The 26,869-nt window shown below is 41.8% G+C and overlaps 1 protein-coding gene across 2 annotated transcripts in view; it reads left to right on the top strand.

Moving 5' to 3' along the window:
• METAP1D (methionyl aminopeptidase type 1D, mitochondrial) overlaps nt 1–26,869 on the top strand; it is a 245,406-nt gene that overhangs the window by 206,571 nt on the left and 11,966 nt on the right. For both annotated transcript variants that reach the window (XM_040357752.1, XM_040357751.1), the window contains one exon: nt 24,481–24,528. In XM_040357752.1, the coding sequence (XP_040213686.1) occupies nt 24,481–24,528 (48 nt within the window). The remainder of the gene's footprint in view (nt 1–24,480; nt 24,529–26,869) is intronic.

Below are 26,869 nucleotides of genomic sequence, written 5' to 3'. Positions count from 1 at the left end.
AGCACAGGGCCAGGGCTGTCACTGAGAGCCAGGGGGCCCTTACTAATGATTGGGGGCCAGAAAGCTTAGTTCCTGATCACCTGATTGCTGTGATAGCCTCTAATTGACTATCACAGTGGTCAATTACTATAAAGCCTGCCCCTGTGTATGCTTTCTCCTCTGAATGGAGAGAAAGATACATTGGGATTGATTTACTAAGCCCATATTCACATTGGGCCAATTTGACATGTCAAATCGCATGCCAAATCGGTGGCTATTGCTGACAATGGCACCATCCGAGTCGGTGCGACGCCGACTTTGTGGCGCCGCACTGATTTCCAAAAGTAGTTCCTGTACTACGTTTGGTGTCTTTGTGGGCAATTTGAATAGACATCTATACATGAACCCACCCAGATGTCTCTCAAATCGCCCCCGAAGTCGGACTGCATTGCCGGTTTGAAATCAAGTTCAGCTGAAAACTTTACCTCACTTAGTAAATGAGGTAAAGCTTCATTTTGCAAAGAATAACCCAATCACGTGCAAGGAGAATGAAACAGCATTTTTGCTTGCACATGATTGGATGATGGAAGTCAGAAGAACTTCCCTTCATTTACTAAGCTCTGGAGCAACTGCGCTTGCATTTGCCTTTAGTAAATCAACCTCTTTGTATTTTTCTCCTCCTTGCTGGAGGAGAAAAGTGTGTGTTAAAAACAAATCCGGGTTAAAGTAAGGGTCAATGTTGGGGTCAAAGGTTGAGCCCAGGGTCAGTATATTTTAGGTAGTATTTTTTTCAAATCATTTTTTTAATTAGTGTCAGTGTGTTTTAGGTAGGATAAAAAAAAGAACAGGAAAATGTGCACCATTGTTTCTGGGCCATACTATGGGTACAAACAACAGATAATATATAAATATGCGGTATCGCTGAGATCATCAGGAGTAGGAGAATTTATTTTGGATCATTCTTTGATGGTAGGTTATGGTAGTAGCAAATAAAATACAGCTACATATGAAAAAAAAAATTATTTTGGGCCAGTTTTCCTTTGACAATAAAAAAAAAGTAGGCGATATCTGTTACCATTTACCACCAAATGAAAGACTAATTTACCTTGGAAAAAGGCGGTATAATTCACCTGGATGCCAAAAGTAGTTTGCGATAAGACAGTTTTACTAACACACGTCAAAGTTGCAAAACTGGCATTAAACCCATGTGTTACATGCTCTGTTTTATACTGCATGAAAAGAGAAAAAGATGCTGAAGTGCTCGTGTTATGACTTCATGCGTAAATATAATATGCATTTTGGCAGACTTCCCAGCACAAATTATTATAAACAAATGCTTACTGTATAAAGCAACAAATGCCATCAAATGATTCACATTTCGTAGTTGTAATTTTGTTACTCTGTAATGTTGGAAGTAACCACAAAGATCTGCAATAATAGTAACGCACTAGAATTTATTTAAAGGGGTTGTTAAGTCTTGTTTTTTTTTTCTAAATAACAAACATTTCATACTTGCCATTTGGGTTTTGCACAGAGTGGCCCTGGTCCTCCTCTTCTGGGGTCTCCCAGCGGTGCGCCTGGCTCCTCCCTGCATCGAGTGACCCAACGGAGAAGCGCTTTCCCTGGGGACATTCGTGTGAACGTGGTCCCGGGTCCTGCTGCTGCATCCATTGACACAGACAGCATGACTCGCCCCCGCCTCCCGTGTCATTGGATTTGATTGACAGCAGCGGGAGCCAATGGCTGCGCTGCTATCAATCTATCAATCAGGACCCGAGACAGCGGCTGGAGTGTGCTTGTCCCTGTCGCTGAAAAGACCGGGTTCAGGTAAGTAAAAGGGGGTTCTGGGGGGCTGCTGCATCACAGGAGATTTTTCATTTTAATACATAGAATGCATTAAGGTGAAAGACCTTGAGGGTTTACAACCCCTTTAACAGTAAGTAATACTGAGAGCAGTGTTGAACAGCCAGATCAGAGCCTTCAGCAGTTCATCAACACTTTTAGGCCTCGTACACACGACCGTTTTCCTCGACAGAATCCATCAAGAAACTTGGTGGCAGAGCTTTTTTGCAGAGGAAAAAGGTCATGTGTTTGTTTTTCATCGAGAAAACTGTCGAGAAACTCGATGAGAAAAGTTCTCTTTTTCCTCGTCGGGAGTCTCAATTTCTTCGTCGTGTTCCTCATCGGGCTGGTTTTCGACGAGAAACGCGTTCGTGTGTATGCTTGGAAACCCGCACATGCTCAGAAGGGTGGCGCCAGTGAAATCAAACTTCCCCTTTATAGTGCCGTTGTACGTGTTTTACGTCACCGCGTTTGAGAACGACGAGATTTTGTCTTGACGGTGTGTACGCAAAGAAAGCTTGTCAAGTTTCTCGACAAGCCTAACAAGGAACTCGTCGAGGAAAACAATTTTTCATTTACGACGAGTTCCTCGGTCGTGTGTACGAGGGCTAATGCTCGCTATGCATTTTTATATTACTGTAGTGTTGTCTGGCACCATCTTGCATATTGGTGTGTTTTAGGCAAACAGGTATTTGGCACAATGCATTTTCATCCATGGCTGCGCTTCCCCCATATACAGTACGTGGAAAGTCTATTAATCTGCTGGAAATGAATATTGGGAAGGCTGTACATCTGTTGGAAATTAATATTTAAAGCTGAACGCCAGGCAGATAGAAAAACACGCATGAATGCAGCTCTATATTCAATAACACATTATAAAATGTACCGTGCCATGAAAAAGTATTCATACCCCTTGAAATTTTCCACATTTTGTCATGTTGCAACCAAAAACTTAATTATATTTTATTGAGATTTTATGTGATAGACTAACACAAAGTGGCAGATAATTGTGAAGTGGAAGGAAAATGATAAATAGTTTAATTTTTTTTTACAAATAAATACTTTGTAGAACCACCTTTCACTGCAATTACAGCTGCAAGTATTTTTGGTGATGTCTCTACCAGTTGTGCACATCTAGAGTGAAATTTTTGCCAATTCTTCTTTGCAAAATAGCTCAAGCTCCGTCAGATTGGATGGAGAGCGTCTGTGAACAGCAATTTTTAAGTCTTGCCACAGATTCTCCGTTGGATTTACATGTATAATTCAATCAAGGTTGCATGGCTCAGAACAGTGGGAAACAGAGTCTTACTTTGGAAATTTGCAGTCAGGATGCCCAAGCCGAGGTGTCCTCCCACACACTAATAGACAAACGGTCATCAAGAAAAAAGCAGCCCGCAACTCCATAACATCAAGCGTATTAATTGTAGGGCCTTTACAGTGAGTACAGTCAGCAGCAGACACGTTTCGGCGATGAGCCTTGCTCACAGCATGCATATATATTAAAAAGCATGAACATTTATACATAAACAATCACATGAGTTCTGCTCCTCTCCAATCAACAATGTGTTCACTTGAAATCAAGTGATTGGTTACAAATAATTAACAGACGTGAAGTTGGCAAGTGAGATGCAAAGAGTCTAGCTATAGGACAACACATAAGATACAAAACGTACAGAGACTATCTTGACATGTGAAAGAAAAAAAAAACATGTGTTAAGAACTCTGAGAGAAACTTTAATGAAAAAATATATTTAAAAATTCATAAGATATAAAATATAAAGACTATATATAAAAGATAGTACACATTCAAGGCGTATCACGAGCAATGGGCATAGTACAATGCCCATAACTCCAGTACTTTTTTTTAACTTATTTCATAAAAAGATCCACGTCTGTAGGTTGAAAATCCACCAGACTTCACGTAAAAGGAGTGCACGGTGGATGTTGTCCCCCCCCCCATGTGAGGATAATTTAACTCTTTCTAAACCTATGAAAGGTAAGAAAAGGATGCCATATTGCCGTTATGTTAATACTTCGTTTTTAGACACATTGGATAAGCCTTTGTCAGTACTGTAGGATGCACCATGAAAATTCTCACTGATATGAGTTCTCAGTGGTCTTATAAGTGCAACCCACATACTGTTTGTTACATTTATCGCATTCCACAACATATACAACTTTGTTAGTGCCACAGTTAATATATTCATGAATCACATATTCTCGTCCTGTGGCACTTGAGTCTACTGTCTTGTGTTATCTAGAGTGTCTACTACAGAAACGGTATGTGTTATTCCCAAAAATGTAAGAGCCCACAGTGTTCAACCAGGTTTTTTTGTATTGCTGTGACTCAAACAAACTTGGTAACAAAAGGCCTTCTAGCGTTTTGGCACAGCGGATTGGAAACCAACAGCCCGACATGTGTATTGGTGCCAAATCTCCATCTGTGGAAAGTATTGGTAAATAGAAGGCAGTTAGAAAAGTGACTGAACTTGTTTTCCTTTCCTTGGAACTCTAATGCCCTGTACACACGACGGGTTTTTCAGACGGAATTCCGTTCAAGCTGTCTTGCATACACACGGACACACCAAATTCCGACCGTTAAAAACGCGGTAACGTACAACACTACGACGAGCCTAGGAAAATAAAGTTCAATGCTTCCGAGCATGCGTCGAATTGTTTCCGAGCATGCTTTTTTTTTTCTCCGTCGGAGTTCCATGCAGACTAACGGAATTTCCAATAGAATTTTTTTCCGTCAGAAAAAAAGAGAACTCTAACTCCGACGGGAAAAAGTCAGATGGGGCATACACACGGTGGGAATATCCAATGAAAAAATTACGTCTGACTTTTTCCATCGTAAATTCCGATCATGTGTACAAAGCATTACTATTGCTAGGGCTCTTCTTACAACCAGCATTCTCCAAGAGGGTAATTCTATTTTTCTCTGTGGCAAGACGGACTACTCTATCTATATTCCATTTGTCATACTCCCGTGAGTGAAGTCGTGATAATGTTGCACTCCTTATTAAAACTTTCCTCAGTAGAGCAGGTGCGTCTAGCCCTGGTGAACTCCCCCAACGCAATGGATCGTTTGGTGTGTGCAGGATGGCAGCTAGTAGCCAGAAGTAAGGCATTACCTGAACATGTCTTACAATAGGTGCAGGTTGTAACCAAGCCCTGAGCTGCACAGCCTGTTAAAGTAAGATCTAAAAAATTGATGGCATCCTTCTGACTATCAAAGCTAAATTCCAAATTAAGATGGTTGTTATTTGCCAAGGAAACAAAGGTATCACAGTCCATTAGGGAACTATCCCATACAATCAGCAGGTCGTCTATGTAGCGACCGTAACCAACTATAGAGCCTGCAATTGGGTTGTGTCGGGAGAAGAGAAAACACTCCTACTACCAACCCATGTACAGGTTTGCCAGGGATGGTGAAAAACGAGCCCCCATCGAGTCCCCCCGCATTGCAGATAGAAAACTCGATCGAACATGAAATTTGTAACTGCCTTCTCCTTAGAATTTAATAAAATTAAAAACATTATAGATAAATATTTAGCAATACTTTTCACAGATGGAGATTTGGCACCAATACTCATGTCTGTAGGTTTTCAAGCAGCTGTGCCAAAACGCTAGAAGGCCCTTTGTCACCAAGTTTGTTTGAGTCACAGCTGTAGTAGACACTCTAGACAACACAAGACAGTAGTTTCATGTGCCACAGGACGAGAATATGCGATTTGTGAATATAACAACTGTGGCACTAGCAAAGTTTTGTATATGTTGTGGGTTGCACTATGAGACCACTGAGAACTCGTATCAGCGAGCATTTTCATGGTGCATCCTACAGTACTGACGAGGACTTATCCAATGTGTCTAAGCACTTTAAGTATTAACATAATGGCAATATGGCATCCTTTTGGTACTCTGGTTTGGAAAGAGTTCAATTATCTGCACGTGGGGGGACATCACTGTGAACTTTAATGTGAAGTCTGGTGGATTTTCAACCTACAGACAAGGGTACCTGCGGGAATGAACCACTGCTATGATGTGGATCTTTTTATGAAATAAGTTAAAAAGTCCTGTAGTTATGGGTATTATATTATGCCCATTGCTCATGATACACTTTGAATGTGTACTATCTTTTATGTATACTCTTTATACTTTATATCTTATGATTTTTTAAATATATTTTATAATTAAAGTTTCTCTCATAGAGTTCTTAACATATGTATTTCTTTCACATGTCAAGAAAATCTCTGGACGTTTTGTATCTTATGTGTTGTACTATAGCTAGACTCTTTGCTTCTCACTTGCCAACTTCACATCTGTTGATAATTTGTAACCAATCATTTCAATTGAACACTATTAGCTGGAATTTAGGTATCCGTGCCTAACGTTAGGCAGGCGTAGCGTATCTCATATACGCTACGCCGCCATAAGTTAGGCAAGTGCAGTATTCACAAAGCACTTGCGTCCTAAGTTACGGTGGTGTAGCGTAAATGTGCCGACCTAAGCGCGCCTAATTCAAATTGTGAAGAGGTGGGGGTGTTTTATGCTAATGAATTGTGACCCGACGTGATTGACGTTTTTAACGAACGGCGCATGCGCTGTCCGTGGACATATCCCAGTGCGCATGCTCCAAATTACGCCGCAAAGACTTATTGGTTTCGACATGAACGAAAATTACGCCCAGCCCCATTCACGGACGACTTACGCAAACGACATAAACATTTAAAAATTTGACGCGGTTCCGACGTCCATACTGAACATTGGCTGTGCCATCTTTTTGGTGGAATATCTTTAGGCCTGAAAACGCCTTACGTAAACGGCGTATCTTTACTGCGACGGACAAGCGTACGTTCTTGAATAGGCGTATCTCGCTGATTTATGCATTCTAGGCGTAAATCCGCGTACACACCCCTAGCGGGCGGCCTAAATAGACAGCTAAGATACGACGGTGCCCGCAGTCGTAGCTTAGCTAGATTTAAGTGTATTTCAATTTGAGAATACACTTAAATTTACGACGGCGCAGATTCAGAGTTACGACGGCGTATCTACTGATACGCTGGCGTAACTCTCTCTGAATCTGGCTAATTGTTGATTGGAGAGGAGCAGAAGTCACGTGATAGTTTTTTATGTATAAATGTTCATGCTTTACAACATACATGTGTGCTGTGAACAAGGCTTGTCATCGAAACGCATCTGCCACGGACTGTACTCACTGTGAAGGCCTTACAATAAATAGGCTGGATGTTATGGAGTGCTTCTTTTTCTTAATGACTGTGGATTTACATGTGGACTTTGACTGGGCCATTCTAACATATGAATATGCTTTATCTAAACCAGGGATCTCCAAACTACAGTCCTCCAGCTGTTGTGGAACTACACGTCTCATGAGGCATTGTAAAACTCTGACATTCAAAGACATGACTAGGTCTGATGGGAATTGTAGTTCCTGGGCAACTGGAGGGCCATAGTTTTGAGACCCCTGATCTAAACCATTCCATTGTAGCTCTGGCTGTGTTTAGGGTCATTGTCCTGATAGAAGGTGAACCTCTGCCCCATCTCAAGTCTTTTGCAGAATCCAACAGGTTTTCTTCTAAGATTGCCATGTATTTGGCTTCATCCATCTTCCCAAAGAAGATGACCAGCTTCCCTGCTGAAGAAAAGCATTCCCACAAGATGCTGCGACCACCATGTTTCACTGTGGGGGTGAGTGTGTTCAGGGTGATGTGCAGTGTTATTTTCCTACCACACAGAGCATTTTGCTTTTAGGTGAAAAAGTAAAATTTTGGTCTCACCTGACCGGAGCACCTTCTTCCACATGTTTGTTGTGTCCCCCATGTGGCTTATCGCAGACTGCATGCAAGACTTCTTATGGCTTTCTTCTTGCCACTATTCCATAAAGGCCAGATTTGTGGAGTGCATGACTAAGGCCCCGTACACACGTCCGAGGAACTCGACGGGCAAAACTCATTGTTTTGCTCGTCGAGTTCTGTGTGAAGCCGCCGAGCATCTCGGCGAGCCAACTTTCCTCATTGAACAACGAGGAAATAGAGAACATGTTCTCTATTTGGCTCGACGAGGAACTCGTCGGCTTCCTCGGCCGAAAGTGTACACACAGCCGGGTTTCTCGGCAGAATTCAGCTCCGATCGAGTTTCTGGCTGAATTCTGCCGAGAAACTCGGTCGTGTGTACGGGGCCTCATAGTTGTCCAGTGGACAGATTCTCCCACCTGAGCTGTGGATCTCTGCAGCTCCTCCAGCGCTACCATGGGCCTCTTGGCTGCTTCTCTGAATATTGCTCTCCCTTACCGGCCTGTCAGTTTAGGTGGATGGCCATTTCTTGGTAGGTTTGCAGTTGTGCCATACTTTTTCATTTTTGGATGATGGATGTGCTCTGTGAGATGTTCAAAGCTTTTATAACCTAACCCTGCTTTAAACATCTCCACAACTTTATCCCTGACCTGTCTGGTGTGTTCCTTGGCCTTCGTTAGGCTGGTTGTTCACTAAGGTTCTTAAACAAACCGCTACAAATAGAACAGCTATATGTATGTATACTGAGATTAAATTACACACAGATGGACTCTATTTACTAATTAGGTGATGTCTGAAGGCAATTGGTCCTACTATATTTTAGTTAAGGGTATGAGAGTAAAGGGGGCTCAATACAAATGCACACCCCACTTTTCACATATTTGTAAAAAAAATAAAACCATTTATAATTTTCCTTCCACTTCACAATTATGTGCCACTTTGTGTTGGTCTATCACATAAAATCCCAATAAAATACATTTACATTTTTGGTTGTAACATGACAATATGTGGAAAATATCAAGGGGTGCAAATACTTTTTCAGGGTACTTGCAAGCAGGGAAATTACCTAAATTTGATGTGGTATCAGTCTTTTGCAATTCTTATACAGCAGAGCTCAGAATTGGAGAAGCCAAAGCAGCACAAGAAGCCAATCAAATGTCAAATGTGCTGCAGCATTCATGTGTTAACAAGGAACATGCTGATGGAAGGAGAGAGGACCTGTAGGTGTTGGTTTACTGCAGCAGAGACAAATCGGGTCTCCTGCCTTTCCAGACAGAGCTATGCAGTGTGGAAGGACAGAAATACAAATCTTTTGACAGGTAGAACTAGTTCAATATATTTACCGTATTTATCGGGGTATTGCGCGCTCCGGCGTATAGCGCGCACCCCTAAAGTGGACCCGCATTCCTGTAAAAAAAACATTTTAGCACTTAGTTTTGGTGTCTTCGTCGGGTCCGGCGTCTGTCTGCGGCTTCGGTGGTGTCCTCCTCGTCGGGTCCGGCGTCCTTCTGCGGTGTCCTCCCCGCTCGATTACCGCTTCCCGCGCCGAGTTTGAACCACTGCGCCGGCATATACCGAGCGCAGTACACTCGGGTATATTCGGGCAGGCTCGGCTTTTCTCGCGGTCACGTCCTGTGCATCCTGTACGTCCAGGACATGACCGCGAGAGGATCCGAGCCTGCCTGACTATACCCGAGTGTACTGCGCTCAGTATATGCCGGCGCAGTGGTTCAAACTCGGCGCGTGTATCGGCGTATATCGCGCACCCAAGATTTTGCCCTGATATTCAGGGCAAAAAAGTGCGTGGTATATGCCGATAAATACGGTATTTAAATTGTGTATTTAGCTATTTGCCTGCAGTTAGGATCTAACCCTCCATTCAGGTACTGCTGTAGCTGTTAATTGAGAAACAAAACCTGAAAACAGATAGTATGAAATGAACAGACTAGCCATAAAAATGTTGATATCAGCCAGTCGAACGTTTTGGTTTATGACATTAAAGTCCGATGGTAATATGAGTGTATTTGTTGGTAGTTTCCTAAACAGTGGCTATATCTATGTATCAGAATAGCAGAGAGCTGCAGTGTGATGGCAGTTTGTCTTGGTACCACCCTGTAGCATGCATTAATTATATGTATCCTATAACTGACAAATTCTTACTAAATTACATGATGTACAGCTGCCAAAACTTAGACTTTGCCATCATTGTGGATGATGCAGTGAAGACGGGGTGATCTGCTCATAAACAATAGCTATCTGGTATGTCTGGAAGCCAATCTTAAAATGGAAATAATAGTTGGAATGAGAGCGCTTCTGACAGTCACCAATAACTGCTGTTTGCTGCAGTACTCCTCCAGGAACAGCCATTATTACGTTTTCTCATGTATGACTTATCTAGCTGTAGGAATTGCAGTTTCAAAGCGATCTTAAGCTGGTCATACACTGTACAAGTTCATTCAGTGGGTAGCCCGATTATCCGCCCGCCCAACATTTCTTGAATGAAAAATCGAAAGAGACCGGTGAAAAGTTGTCAGCCAAAAAGCAGCTACATCCAATTACATGCAGTTTCTGGATTCCCAGCGGACTTCATACTCCTGGGAATCCCGGTTGTGTGTACAGGGCTTTACAAGATAGTAAGAGGTAATGGGCATATAATGATTTGTCCTCATGTGGATCGCTGTAATCCTTGTCTGTCTCGGAGGAAGCGCGTTTTAGAGCATGCACTGCTCCTTTGCCTGACGAAGGAGCTGTGCATGCTCCGAAAAGCGTTCCCGCTCACCACCTTCATCTGATGTCACATCAGCCGCTCATTCCAGAACCCGAGCTGCCTCATCGCATCTTCATCTCCTCACCAATCAACGTCACCAGGGACTCTGACAGCTGCAGGACATCTCTCCCCCAGACAGACAAGGATTACAGCAATCCTCACCTGTCTGGAACAAATCATTATATGCCTATGACCTCTTACTATCTTGTAAGTGTTTTTAATCCCATTTTGCTTGAAATAAATCTTTTAACCAATGCACTGAGAAGCATCTTTCTCTTTCGTGAAAATAGAAAAATGTGCGCTAGTCCAAAAAATAGTGAAACAAAAAGCAGCTGCATGAAATGTGACTAAAATTCAAAATGTGCTGGTAATAAAAATGTAGCACTAAGTGTTCAGAGGGTCAACCCAGGTATGAAATTAGTCCCAAAAGTCATAAGCAAACAATAATAATGAAATTAAAATCCACATGAAAGTGACAAGTGATAATAATTGTCCATTCAAGAAACAGTAAAAATAAGTGGTGAGGTTGGACGTGGATCAAATGGACCATCAAGTAACCCTTCTTGCGGAGAGATACAGAGAGGTAGAATACTCTTACCAGAGTTGATGCATCTACCTGTCAGAGACAGCAGGTCATTAGAGCCTGAGAAATCCACGTAGTAAAACTCGGCAGCTTGTCTGAAGGCTCTCAATGCTGGAAACCATGGATGGTGAATGTTGACCCAAGATATGACCATGGACAATCCTTATTCGAGATATCCCAGACCGGAGAGGAACTCGGCGTACACTGGATGTCAATATGTTTTTTTAGGAAATGGAGGGAAACTATGAGGCCTCGTACACATGACCGAGAAACTCGACGGGCGAAACACATCGTTTTGCTCGTCGAGTTCCTTGTTAGGCTATCGAGGAACTCGACAAGCCAATTTTCTCCATTCCCGTCAAAAAAATAGAGAACAGGCTCTCTTTTTGGCTCGTCAAGTTTCTCGACAGTTTCCTCGACGAAAGTGTACACACGACCGTTTTCCTCTGCAAAAAAATATCTCCCAGCAAGTTTCTTGCTGGTTTTTGCCAAGGAACTCGGTCGTGTTTACGAGGCCTCAGTCCTTATCAGGGCTGTGATGGCACAGATTCTGACTGAGTCTCCTGTCTGTCTCTGGGTGTGCTGTCATGACTCCCCCTGCTATGCTGTGTACTCCTGTGGGTTTGACAGCCTGACTGTTTTGTCTCAGACTCACTTCTTACCTGGGTTGTCCCTCTGAACACTTAAGCCTCGTACACACGATAGGTTAACCAGAGGACATCGGTCTGAAGGACCGTTTTCATCGGTCAAAACCGATCGTGTGTGGGTCCCATAGGTTATTTAACCATAGGTTAAAAAAAAGCCAACTTGCTTTAAAATGAACCTATGGATTCCTAACCGATAGGTCAAAACCGATCGTTAGTAGGCACGACCATCGGTTAAAAATCCACGCATGCTCAGAATCAAGTCGACGCATGCTTGGATGCATTGAACTTCATTTTTTTCAGCACGTCGTCGTGTTTTACGTCACCGCGTTCTGACACGATCGGTTATTTAACCTATGGTGTGTAGGCGTGAAGGACCATCAGTCAGCTTCATCGGTTAACCTATGACAATCTTTCCTTTTATGACACTACAGAGCTGCATCTTCTCTACAAAGTGCTGCCTTCAGTGCCATCTCTCCACTGCTACTAAGGACTGGATACCCAGCCTCACCAGAGCGCCCTCATCTCTCCCTCCGCTCTGTATAATGAAAATGGAGGAATCTGTGTGTCTATGGCCAGATATAGATTGTTTTTTTCCGATCTATGTTGACCATAATAACCAAAAGGCATCCCCTTCCATGTTTCTTGTTAGAAAATTCTGGAAATAAGCTGATCGTACAGTAGGCATATAAGTGTAATATATTCACCATCAAGAACAGGGCTATAGAGTTTTAGGTTGCAGCAAGACTGCTTCAGAAGTGTTACATCATCATGGTGACTAGATCTCCCAGGGTGCATGACAGATCTCAGGTGAGCATGGATTCTGGATTTAAGAAAATCTACCAGGTATAGAGATTCCGATATTTAGAGGCTTATATGCGCATGCTCATGTAGAAAACATTTGTAGGACATATAAGCAGGGATGGAGAAGAGAAAAAAGAACATGGAGATATAAGTTTTGTAGGCAAAGGGGTAATGTTGGGTGTGAAAAAGGATGCGGGGATAGTCACCATCTTTGGGCCAGAGAAGTGTAGAATTAGGAGGATAATAATCGGTCATAGAATTTTTGTGAAGCCCATAGGAACATCCAAGGAGCCCAGATCTGAATATATGAATCCTATTTGTCATTTTGCTGAGCTAAGCAGAGGGAAATGTAGTCCAATTCAGCAACCCATTCTGAAACATAGGTGGTTTGGGTGAGTGGCAGTGCCGTTGGTTCACAGTATGCGCTGCAGTAAGAAAATGTAAGAGCATATGCAGTTTTGTTTGTTTAATAGAGACTGGAAACCTTATGTTGGCATAAGGCCTGAAAGTAGAACAATTTGAGGAAGGTTAGGCACAGTGGAACCTGTAGTCCTAGTTTTAAATCCCAGAATTATGTCCCACCAAAAGTTCTTGATGGGGGGGGGGGCAATCCCACCAAATGTAGGACATGGTGCCAGTATAGTTGTGGCATCTCCAACATTGCTCTCACTTCAGATTTTTTTTTTTTTTTTTTAGGCCTACTGTAAGTATTTATGAAGCGTCATGCAGTCTGAAGGTAATATGTTTATTACCTGTTGGCCCTGCTGGTATATCAATTGTTTTTCCACTTCTTTTGGGAGAGTGACAATACTGTTCATCCTGCAGTAAGATCACGCAGCATTCTCACCATGTGGACTGGGTAATTCTAGACTGACATGTAGCTTTTTTTTTTTTTTTTTTTAAATAAGCAATAAATGAAAGGATAAGTTCACCTTTTCAAAATAAATAATGCACATCTTTTTGCAGGTAAAAAAAATTGCATTCATTTTATTTTTTTAGGGACGTACTCAATATTAGGTGGGTGGTCATAATGTTAAGGCTGATCAGTGTGTGTATATGTGTGTGTATATATATATATATATATATATATATATATATATATATTGTGACAGGAAGTCAGGTAAATCTGTGGGTGTTGTCAACAACGGGACATACATTTCTGCCTTGTTTAGACAATACACCAATTGTTATTAGGCGTCGGCTGCAAAAGTGGCCAGAGAAGGTCTAAGGGGCGTTGGAAGACTTCAGCTGTTCAGAATGAGGCAATTAAGGCCTCTATAAGTAATCCAGAGGATTACCACTGAAATGCTGCATCCTGAGGCTTTGTGAGTAAGGAGAGCAGCGTACTGAAAGTCTTCTGAGGAGGTGAGAAGATGATTGATTTTTCTGTGTGATAAAAATCAAAAGACTATTGTTTTTCTGCTGTATGACCAGCAGTGTCTGCCCAGCACTAGGCTGTGCCAGACTCCATAGATAGGTTCCTGTGTGGAAGGTAGACGCCCAAAGTGGACAGGGTTTATTTTATGTTTGATTTTGTTTATGCTGTTTGGATGCTTGCACTTGTTTCCAGCAAGATGGAAGAATAAACCAAAATCTTTGTTTTTAACCGTCTTCGACTGCATGTCTGTATAAATTCAGTGTGTAGTGAACCCATCCAGGGGATCACACACCCCGCTACCGAGCTAACCCCTTACAATATATATATATATATATATATATATATATATATATATATATATATATATATATATATATATATACTTGGGCTTAATGGATGCAATGCACTATTGATCTAGAACACATTTACAGTTTTCCCAAATATTCTACTTCACTTAATAATCAGATTCTTTTATTTTAACAAGAGAAAATAATCAAAGATTCTTGTTTATAAATGAATAGGTGAAAAGAAAAGCCAACAGCATAAGTTATAATGAAAGTATATGTTAGTTGGATCTACTTAATTGAGGAGAGAAAATGAGAAAGTCGGTGAGAGTAAAAGTGAAATGGACAGTTTATTCAAAAGTGATTAGTATTGTTTTTATACAGGATTTATATAGTGCCAACAGTTATCGTAACGCTTTACAAAATAAAGGCAGACAGTACAATTACAATACAATTCAATATAAGAGTAAACAGAGGGTCCTGCTCATTAGAGCTTACAATCTAAGAGATATTTCAGTTTTTGATAGATACAAATAGAGTGATATACTAGATGACTTCTTCTGTCTCTTGGGGGAATTCTCCAATGAGATCTCCTCACTATTTACTTGGGGTTGTTTTACTAAAGGCAAATAGACTCTGCACTTTGCAAAGTGCAGTTTCTCCAGAGTTTAGAAAAATTGGCCTCTAATAGGATTAGCTATATAAGAAAAATTGAAGGTACCATCATCCAAAAAGTATTGAAGAAAATTTGTAAGTGGAGACCAGTCCCCTACTGGTCACCCATAAGCAAGGAAATATGGACTATCTCAGTACGGGTTTGGACAAAATACACAGAGGGATTATTTAAAAGATTACATTTTTATTTATACAATAAAGATAAAAGTAGAGTTTCCCAATACTCCATAACATACTAAGCAAAATTCGTGCCAGAACATTGTTTTAAAATACAACCTAACCAAACATGTTCAACTTTTACTTGGCACACTCCAGTTAGCAGAACGGAGGTATATTGGGTCCTCACAAATCATGTATTCCTCAACATGTTTCGCAGAACTCTACCGCTTCATCAGGAGAATAATATCTAAAATTAATAGAATGTACATCGTAATCAAGGTAAACAAATACATAATGATATATACAATGCTCATTATCGTTACATAGGGGGAAAGAAAACATTGCCACTTACCAGTAAACCCACACACAGCCGGGGTCAAATCATCAGTGTTCCCCTACAGCGGATGTGGGGGACAAATACAAGTGGATAGTTTTGCTGTAAGGGTCCTTTTACACTAGCGGACCGTTCGTCCGTTCATTACAAGTCCGTTAACGGACTTGTAATGAATCCCTATGGGATTGCGTCCATTAGCGGATGGAGCATCCGCTAACGTCCGCATCCGTCGGGATCCGCTTTTGCGAACGGAAGAAACCCTATTTTTCTTCCGTTCGGCGGAATGGATCGGATGCAGACGGACCAGTCTGCATCCGATCCCCCATAGGGGAGAGCGGAGCAGAGACAGGGCGGTCTCTGCACTGTGTGCGGGGACCGCCCTATCCGCCAACAGCTCAGCGGGTTTGACGAGGATCCCCGCTGAGCTTTGGCGGACACACGGAGCGGACACAGAAACGGTCCGCTCTGTGTGAAAGGACCCTAATGGGAAATATCAAACTGTATGTAAACATGGGCTGGATTGAGGGGGGGGGGTGGAAGGAGAGGAAAAAGAGGGGGAAGGGGATAAAGGGGGAGGCTTAATAAATGTTTATAAATAAATGAGCAGAAGCTCTGCTGACCTCCATCATCCAATCACGTGTTTGTTTTTTATTTTACATGCATGTGATTGGGTATTCTTTGCAAAGTGAAGATTTACCTCATTTACTAAGCTCTGGAGCAACTGCACTTGCAGAGTACAACTGCACTTTGCAAAATGCACAGTCTATTCACCTTTAGTAAATCAACCCCTATGTGTTGGAAGCAAGAGCCAGGAACACTTCTAGACCTCCTGAGGATGAAAAGAGGTACAGACAATGATTGAGCTTACCTGTGGCTAAAATATATTAGCTTTGGGTAGACCGTAATAAAAAGAGCAAAGTGTATTTATGTACTATGTGAAAAAGGATAAACGATCCATTAGCGCTTAGGATTCAGCTATTTACTTGTGGCCACTTATTTACGTGTTGCTATCAACTGCTCTGTGTCCTGAGTCTTTTCAGAGAGATCTGCTGTCCTACGGGTCAAGCATGGACAACCTACAGCTTTTCAGGTCTTTAGGTGACACATGTCTCTACTGTGCTGATGGCTGGTAGAATATTCTGACATTTTCCATACTCTGAGGTTGCCTATTTCAGCTCCAGCTGACAACTGTAGGTCACATCACATCTTCTAGTGCACTTCTAGGAAAGCAAATGCAAAAAGTGAAAGCCAGATTTTTGTTGAGGAAAACAAATTCTCTCCAGATTAACTATACATCACAATGGTTTTATTGACCTTTATTGCAAATCATTATCTATTACCTGTTTCTGTTCTGTAGATATCTTTCTAGGCTGTGGCAGTGTTCGATATAGGTGGGAAAGAGAAGTATATGTTTGTTATAATTACATTCTTTGTTCCAGTGCTGACTGCAGAGTGAAATTAGTTATTTTAAAGCGGTTGTAAACCCGCATCAAAATTTTTCATTTTTTTTCTCCTGCAAGGCAAAAGTCATAATGAGCTAATATGCACCGCATATTAGCTCATTATGAAATACTTACCTCGGAACGAGGTGTGTAGAACTTACCTGGTCCACGCCGAGCGAGATATCATCTTGACTCTGCGTGTCTTCCGGGTATCGCCGCTCCAACGCTGTGATTGGCTGGAGCGGTGATGACGTCACTCCCGCGCATATGCGCGGGAGATTTAAATTCGGCAAGGTCCAGCGGCTGCCTGTCCTTTCGCCGTAGATCCCCCCTGCGCATGCGCCACTGCAATCAGCGGCGCATTGCGAGGGGAATATCTCCTAAACCGTGCAGGTTTAGGAGATATTCTGCTTAACCTATAGGTAAGCCTTGTTATAGGCTTACCTGTAGGTAAAAGTAAAAAAAGTGGGTTTACAACCACTTTAAAGCCATTACATTTAAATTGGCTTTGGTGTGGGTTTTTCATTTTATTAACCACTTCAATACCGGACACTTTCACCTCTTTCCTGCCAATTTTTAGCTTTCAGTGCTATCACACTTTTTGAATGACAATTGCACAGTCAGGCCTCGTACACACGACCAAGAAACTCGACGGACGAAACACATCCTTTTGCTCGTCGAGTTCCTTGTGAAGCCGTTGAGAAACTCGACAAGGCAAGTTTCTCCATTCCCGTCAAGGAAATAGAGAACTTGCTTTCTTTTTGGCTCGTCCAGTTTCTCGACAGTTTCCTCAATGAAAATGTACACACGATTTCCTCGGCCAAAAAATATCTCCCAGGTTCTTGCTGGTTTTTGCCGAGAAACTCGGTCGTGTGTACGAGGCCTTATGCAACACTGTACCCATATGTATTTTTTTCCACACCAATGGAGCTTTCTTTTGGTGCTATGTAATCACCGGGTGGGGTATTTTTGGGTAAATAAATGAAAAAATGCCATTTGGGGAAAAAGAGCATTTTAATTTGTTTCTGTTATAAAAATTTGTTTAATCGTTCTTCTTAAATTTAGGCTAAAATGTGTTCTGCTACATTTCTTTGGTGAAAATAATCCAAATCAGTGTATATTGTTTAGTCTGTAGGAAAGTTATAGAGTCCACAAACTATGGTAAATATATCTGAGAATCAAAAAATCCTGATGTACTGACTGCCTCATTTCTTGAGTCCTGAAAATACCATTACAGTACAAATATACCCCAAATGACCCCTATTGGAAAATATACAGTCCAAGGTATTTAGTAAGAAGAATTTTTTTAAGTTGTAATTTTTTTGGCACAATTTTTGGGAAAATTAAGAAATTTAAAAAAATTATTTTTCCACATTTTATAAAAAAGATTTTACATACTGTCACCAGTACAGTACTGTGTCGCCATAAAGCTGGTGTGGCGGTGACCATTATAATCTTCTTTTTTTTATTATTATTATTATTATTTAAAATATTTTTTATTTTTTAATTTTTACATTTTTTTTTGTGACCAGAGCAGTAAAGTGTTACCATATTAACACTGGACCACTCTGGGGAAGTGATCAGGATTTTTTTTCTTTTACACACGGTGATTGCTTAGTGAGTTTCACTGCCATAAGCAAAAAATTGTACTGAATGAAAGTGTGTATTCACTGCAAATTTTTGGGATAATCTGTGATTGGGCACAGTTAATCACATGCTACAGATTGGCTGTGATTGGCCCTGTCTGCACCATGTGATCACTGTGACCAATCACAACTGGCAGCAACATTGAACCCATTCATTGTTTACAACTGTCATGTGATCTGCAGTGAATGATCACAGTGGTCACATGGTACTGGCAGTGAGCTGGTACACTGATCAGTCTGGTGGACATAGCAGGTGACAAATCACGCCTGGAGCCTGGCTTGGGGAGGACGTCCACTCAGAACAATAGGGTTCCTTCCCGGCCATCATTTTACAATGGCCCAGATGGGAAGCAATTTGATACTGAACATTTTTCTTTAAATTTCTTAGTGTCTCTAATGCCTGAACGAAATATTATTGTAAATGATATGTAATAATGAGGAATATGTGTTCCGCCCATGTGAAATCAATCCGTTTTAACAGTATTTATAGACACCTCTATATGTCTGTGCTTTTGGCGCTATTATCAGTATGCAAATACAGATTTATTGGAGAGTTTCACTTTAAAATATACCTATAATTAAAACATTTTACTTAAAGTGGTTGTAAAGGCAAAAGTTTTTTTTATCTTCCCTGCTTGGGACCAAAAGATAAAAATCGTAATAAATTGTGCAAATATTCACCTCAATAGCCCGGTCATGTGCAGATGAAAAAAGTAATAAAGGGATTTGCTTTTCACTCTCCTGGATAATTTAGGTAAACATTTAGGGCCCATTTAAACTAACATGTTGTGGTTACGGGCACAATGTGTGGTAATGCGTTACTGTGGCATTCATTTTGAATGGTGCGCCAATGTACAAAGGCAATGCATATGCGATTTTTGCATGCTGTGGTACAAAAAGGGGTCACTTCTGATTTTTAGCATGTCAAGGTGCATTGGAAGACTATTTATGTGAAAAGCCTGCCTTAATACAACAGATGCTAACTCATGACTTAACGTACATGCACAAAAAAAAGTAAATCGCCCTTTACACAATTTACTGTGTGTAGGTTCTCATTTCTTTTAGTAAATCAGGCTCATTATGCTTAAATGCCTAGTCTGCTGCAGGGATTTTATTAATCTTTAGTCAGTGTTCTCTCCCTTAAAGCAGAACTTTACCCATAATAGTTTGATACCAATTAATGTTCTTTAACAAAAACAAGTAATTATACTACCAAAATGATGGTGTGCTGTAAACTGCCTCCAGCATTGCTCCTGTTTCTTCTTGCTGGAGGCCGCCATTTTGTTGAAGCCCTGAGCACTTTCTTGTTGGAAAATCTTCCCCTCTCCTTGGTCTAAAAATGATGTCACTATCGAATAAAAACATGTATGTTTCTAGCAGGGTTTTCCCTGTCGCCTCTCCTGATTTTATTTTTATCTCCTTAAAGGAGTCGTAAAGGCAGAAGTTTTTTTTATTTTAATGCATTCTTTGCATTAAGAAAAAAAAAAACTTTTGTATGTAGCAGCCACCTCAGCAACCCCTAATGCCTCGTACACACGGCCGGACTTTCTGAGAAAAAAGTCACTGGCTTTTTTTCCTCGGAAAGTCCGGCTGTGTGTAGCCTCCATCGGACTTTTTTGTCAGAAATCCGACGGACCTTACATAGAGAACCTGTCTGTTGGACTTCCAATGGACTTACGGCGGACTTTTGCATGGTCAAAGGTCCGACCATGTGTACAAGGCATAATACTTACTCTGAGCCCCATCTCTCTCCAGCGATGTAAATGAATGTCTAAGCCGTCCAGGACACTCCAACTGAATGGCTGAGACACAGCGACCGCTCCATTGGTTCCCACGGCTATCAATCAAAGTCAGTCAGCCAATCAGGGGAGAGAGGTGGCGGGGCCGGGTTGGGGCTCGGTGTCTGATTGGACACACAGAGCTGTGACTCAGCTTCAGTGCTCCCTTAGCAAGCTGCTGACTGTGGGGGCACTGGATAGGAGGGAGGGGCCAGGAGCAGCAAAGAGGGACCCGAGAAGAGGAGGATCCAGGCTGCTCTGTGCCAAACCAACTGCACAGAGGAGGCAAGTATATAAAAAAAATGTAAACAACACTTTACAATCACTTTAATATAGGTTCCCTCAGTACAGTCTTTAGCATTTCTGCTGCTTCCATTGCCCTTCAGCAACAGTTCTTAAAGGGGTTATAAAGGCAGAAGGTTTTTTCTCTTAATGCATGCTATGCGTTAAGATAAAAAAGCATTCTGTGTGCAGCAGCCCCCCTCTGCCCCTAGTACTTACCTGAGGTCTCTCTCTGTCCATCGATTTCCACGACTGTCTCAGCCATCTGAGATTCTCACTCCTAATTGGCTGAGACAAAGTGGCGGCCCCATTGGCTGCCGGTGCTGTTAAAGTCAACTAGCCAATCAGGGGTGAGAGGGGGCTGGGCCAGGTCGGGGTTCCTTGCCTGAATGGACACAGGCAGCTGTGACTAAGCTTGGGTGCCCCTATAGTAAGCTGCTTGCTGTGGGGGCACTGAACAGGAAGGAGGGGCCAGGACCACAGAAGAGGGACCCGAAAAGAGGAGGATCCGGGCTGCTCTGTGCAAATCCACTGCAACAAAGCAGGCAAGTATAACATGTTTGTTATTTTTATAGGGAAAAGAAACTAGACTTTACAATCAATTTAAAGCTGTCAACTGATTGGCCTCTAGTGACTCTGATTTTAGGCACAGTGCCAAAACTGGAGAGCAACTGAGCATGTGCAGAGCAGGGTGAAACGGTGTCTTACTAGATTCTAAGTTTATTTTTAACGTTCTACGTGGCTATACCTGCAAAAGAGGCCTGCCTAAAGTAGTCATCTAGCAGGACTTACATTTCTAACTTTAATGGGGAACAGCAGGCAAGCATCAAAAAAGTCTTGTACCCCTATATTTTAGGTTACATACACTTAATGATTCTGATTGGCTGAGAACGCTACTGCATTACCTGTGATGAAAGTCCTTTGCAACTAACTGATTATTCCTACTAGTCACACCAGTAGTTGATGGGGGAAGAGGAGTTTAAAGTTGAATACAACCGCAATATGTGTAATTAATAGTTGTTACCATCACCACAAGAGTAGGTTTACTTTCTTGCTACAGGCACCAAACTGGACCATATTTTTCTTTCAAATAGTGCATTCAGAAAATAATGGAAGTGGATTAATAGCTTTTTACGTACAACTTTATTTTTGAATTTGTATGAGTTATCTGTACACCTGTCATAAGAGAAATATGTAGCCTTCATTTATTATCTCTGTTTCCCGGTGTAAACTCCAATCTGACTTACAGATCTTACACCGTGCTATGGGCTCCTCTTTCCATCCAATGTGACAGTAATGACACATGGGAGAGCGATGGAGTTATTTGCTCACCACACCTGAAAGTGCTGAATACTGCACTTGACTCCTAGCAGCCAACAGATAGAGAGCAAGGGACATTGAGTAAAAGGTATTTGGACACCAGGCAGTTACAAAATGATTAAAATAGTTACCCCCCCCCCCCCCCCCCCCCACACACACACACACCTTCTTTCTCCATATGATAAAGAATCTAGTGCTCATCATTGGTAAGGAATGGGAAGTATTGTAATTCACAGTCATGCAGTATACCTCCCATTGGTTCTGGTTTTGACAACAGGCCCCTCTCTTCATGCTAGTCTGTATGCAGCTCTGCACTACTTCTTAAACAGCATTATGGACAGTACAGCGCCAATGGGTACATCATCAGGATGGAACATGGCTGCTGAACTGAAGACATATTGCAAAAGAGACTTAGGGCCAGATTCTCGTCCAGTGGCGTATCTTTGCGGCGGCGTAACGTATCCGATTTACGCTACGCCTCCGCAACTTAGACGGGCAAGTGCTGTATTCTCAAAGCACTTGCTCCGTAAGTTGCGGCGGCGTAAATCGGCCGGCGTAAGCCCGCCTAATACAAATGTGGGACAGGGGGGCGTGTTTTATGTTAATCTTCTGTGACCCAAAGTGATTGATGTTTTTCACGAACGGCGCATGCGCCGTCCGTGGAAATCTCCCAGTGTGCATTGCTCCTAATACACCGCAAGGACGTATTGGTTTTGACGTGGACGTAAATTACGTCCAGCCCCATTCACGGACGAGTCACGCAAACGATACAAAATTTTCAAATTTTGTTGCGGGAACGACGGCCATACTTAACATTGGTACGCCACACTTACGCCACCATATAGCAGGGGTAACTTTACGTCGGGAAAAGCCTAAAGTAAACGGCGTAAATGTACTGCGTCGGCCGGGCGTACATTCGGGAATTTGCGTATCTTGCTGATTTACATATTTCGACACGTAAATCGGCATACACGCCCCTAGCAGTCAACGTAAAAATGCAGTTACGATCTGACGGCGTAAGAGACTTACGCCTGTCGGATCTAATAGATATCTATGCGTAACTGATTCTAAGAATCAGGCGCATAGATACGACGGCACAGCGCAGAGATACGACGGCGTATCTGGAGATACGCCGTCGTATCTCCACTGAGAATCTGGGCCATACTGTATAAAGCCATATACAGCCACCTGCCTGCTTGCCGTCTTCCATGGCATTTAGACTGCACAGCTCAGTTTACATCGCGGGCATGGTCCTTGTGTGCTGGAATGACTCACTCTTGAGCATGCGCAGGAGTTACATCATGCTCTGCCGGCCAATGAAGATGCCTGAAGATTGTCATCCAGGTAAAAAATGCAAGTGAGGGAACACTTCCAGTCTTCGGACTGTTAGAGAGGAGGTAAGTATAGTAACTTTAGGTTACTTTAGCCTTAAAGTGGTTGTAAAAGCTGAAGTTTTTTTATCTTGATGCATTCTAAGCATTAAAACAAAAAACTTCAGTGTGCAGCTCCCCCCTCAGCCCACTAATACTTACCCATCTTAATCTAGTGATATTGCACAAGAACCTCAGCTGCTCAAGACTCTCCTTCCTGATTGGCTGAGACACAGCAGCGGGTGCCATTGGCTCTCGGTGCTGTCAAAGTCAGTGAGCCAATGAGGAGAGAGAGGGGGTGGAGCCGAGCCGTGGCTCTATGTCTGAATGGACACACAGAGTAGCGGTTTGGCTCGGGTGTCCCCATAGCAAGCAGCTTGCTGTAGGGACACTTGGTAGAAGGGAGGAGCCTGGAGCGCCTGCGACAGACCCAAGAAGAGGATGATCTAGGCTGCTCTGTTCAAAACCACCACACAGGTAAGATTAACATGTTTTTTATTTTTTTAAATGAGACTTTGATATCACTTTAAGCTTTAACCACTTGACCACCATGCACGTAAACCCACTTAATAACCAGACCAATTTTCAGCTTTCGGTGATCTCACAATTTGAATGACAATTACTTAGTCATACAACTTTGTACCCAAATGAAATTTTCGTCCTTTTTTTCACACAAATAGAGCTTTCTTTTGGTGGTATTTAATCACCGTTGGGTTTTTTATTTTTTGCGCTATAAGAGAAAAAAGACTGAAAATTCTGTAAAAAAAATGAATTTTTCTTTGTTTCTGTTATAAAACTTAGCAAATTTAGTATTTGGACAGAGCGATCACGTGGTAAACCGCCGCTATCAGTGGCGATTTACCGTGATCCGTGATGCACCGGGTCCGGAGGACATTCCCGTGTGCACGCCCCATGGGAGCGCGATTCTGGGAGGACGTCCATGGACGTCCTCCCAGAGTTAAGCGACCGCCTTGTAGACGCATATCTTCTATAGGGCGGTGAGTAAGCAGTTAAATCACCCCAGTTAAATCACCCCTTTCCTTTGCTTGCAGTGAAGTGAGAGGATTAGCATGACGGTCAGACAAATAGCCAGTCTACTTCTTCTCCATCACTTATATATCTACTCATCAGTGTTCTCATGATCTGCTTGTGGCAACACCTCCAATTATATGTACATAGTTTCATGTGAAGTTTGATTGTCATTCCAGGTAGACTTTGATTTATACTGACACACTTCTGCTTTAGCTGAATGAAATGTAATATTGTAAGAAGTAATAATATTTCCTAGAGATTCCATCTCATAGACCCATCTTGGAACAGAACTGCATTCCCTGAGGCTCTTGTAATGTACTCAAATATCTTCTTTTTTTCCCCTTCTAGCAAATGTTAATCATATGGAAATGGAAGAAGGGATGGCATTTACTATAGGTCAGTACAATTCCTTTTCTAAAAATAGGTAAAGTAAAAGGTAACACTTGGCTATGATAATAATCACACTATAAATAACTTGTTTTAATTTCTGATGAGATGTCATAATGTGAATGTGTAACATGTTGTATATACTTTATTACAGAAAGGATACAAAAAAAGTTTTAAATATACTCTTTCCTTTGTCGTGTTAATATAAATGATTTATATTGACAATTTCCATCCATCAGATGGGGCTCCAGGTTTTCTTTCATATATTTACATGTCAAACCCCTGTTCAAAGACTTCAGTAGCTCTTAGGCTGCATTCACACCTGAGCGTTGGTCGTTCGGTCGTTTTTTTGGGTGTTTTTTTCCGGCGTTTTGTCGTGCGTATTCATGCTTATTTGCGCGTTTGCATACAGCGTCGTCCGACGTTTTTGTACTTCAACGTTTTTTATTTTAGCCAATAGGAAAAATGATCATCTTTTCATCACTTGTTGCTATGTTGGTAGATTTGTTTAATCTTCTGCCTGGGTGAAAAGTTCTATTGATTAAAGCGACAAAACGCCCGTAGCAAAAGCTCGTCGTCGCGCAAGTCGCTTGAATCGAGCGTTTCCATTACTTTCTATGGGAAATGGAAACGCTCAAATACGCCCAAACCGCCCGATACGCGCGACAAAAAAGGGTCCGGAACTTGTTTGAGCTTCAGGCGTTCGGCGTGCTGATGTGAACCATCTCCATAGGGTATAATGTTATTTTTCCCCTCCAGCGTATTGTAGCGTCACGCTTCAGGCGACAAAACGCCTAGCTGTGAATTGGATTGGATTGGATTGGAATAAATACTTATAGAGCGCCGAATGCGAGTTGTCTAAGCATCTGAATGCAGCCTTATAAAAACATCTTTGCCATTCTGAAGCTTCCCTCCAACCACCATATTTTATATATACTGTGATTCTGTACTTGCCAAATATGCTGCAGAAATCTCCCTCCACTGAGTCTGGCTGCAGCCGTTTTAACTGTGGGCACCTGCTGCCTGTTCACTTCCTGGATTTACACAGAGGCACACCTCCAGCTCTGCAGCTCTCATTGGCCTTCGAATGACTTTTTCCCCCTCCCTTCCTGGCAAAGAGAGCTGTGAATGATGTCATAAGCCTAAGATAATGATCAGACAAACAGGAAGTGTGCTGTATAAAGTATGTACTACCAGAAAAAAAAAATGTTTTAATATCCAAAGGTGTAAAACAACAAGGGCAAAAAATGTAATCGATGGAAAGATGAAAAAATCTATCTAAATATCTAAAGCTCAGATGACACACACAGCTGAATGAGTCAAAGGAGGGACTTTCACTCCTCCCTCTTCTCACTGCTCTATAAAGCTCTGTACAAACTATCAATTACAGACAGGCATTACAGTGCCATAGATATCATAAATGCAGGTACTACTTGCACAAATCACTTTATTTATAATAACTATGGCTATGCATAATTATAATGTATTTAATCCATATATTAAGCACTATATTTGCTTGGCAGTTGGCAGTGGCACACATCCTCATACTGTACACATGAACATAATGATGCTAATGGATTAGGGTTGCCACCTCATCCCTTTAAAACCGAACACATATGAATTACACAGGTTTTGTGGCTGATTAAGGTGGTAATTGAACTCAAGTGGAGCCTTATCTAAATTAAATTAGCCTCAGAACCTGTGGAATTCATATGTGTTCGGGTTTAAAGGGATGAGGTGGCAACCCTATAATGGATTAGTGTGTAGTGTTGGGAAGTGCCTGGCCTGCTGCAGTGCTGCCTGGCTGGGGTTTTCAGAGACTAAAGTCCAACAATTGCCCAACTCCTCTCAGACTAGTCAGTTCTTCTCCTCCCGAGTCCTCACTGACCTCACGAGTGACGACGGTGACGTCACTGACCAGCTGGCGGAGAAGATGAAGCAGCGGTGCACAGAGGAGAGGAGGGTAGGCGGAGCTTAAGCCGAATGAAAAAAATGATGATGGATGATCGATGTATTAAATACAGTACATATTATATGAATAACTATTAAGTATAGGAAAACATTCCTATATGGCATGAAATGCCAACCTACACTAAAAGATGTTTTGATAGTAACGAGTATATGTAAAGAAATATATGTAAAAGAAAGGATGTCCTGAATCTGATGTAGTATAAATGTAATCATGAGCTAAACTCACTCATGTGTTTCGGTGGTTTAATTTGTGTCTGACTCTTGTCATGTCGGTAACCCAACAAGAAACACATGAATGTGATTTTTATGATGAAAATTACAATCTTATTTATCCACAATTTTGAAAGGGTACCAAGAATTTTGACCAGCCCATTGTTGG

This window comes from Rana temporaria, chromosome 6, assembly GCF_905171775.1.
Source record: "Rana temporaria chromosome 6, aRanTem1.1, whole genome shotgun sequence".
Lineage (NCBI taxonomy): Eukaryota > Metazoa > Chordata > Amphibia > Anura > Ranidae > Rana > Rana temporaria.
This window is presented reverse-complemented; position numbering and strand designations above follow the sequence as displayed.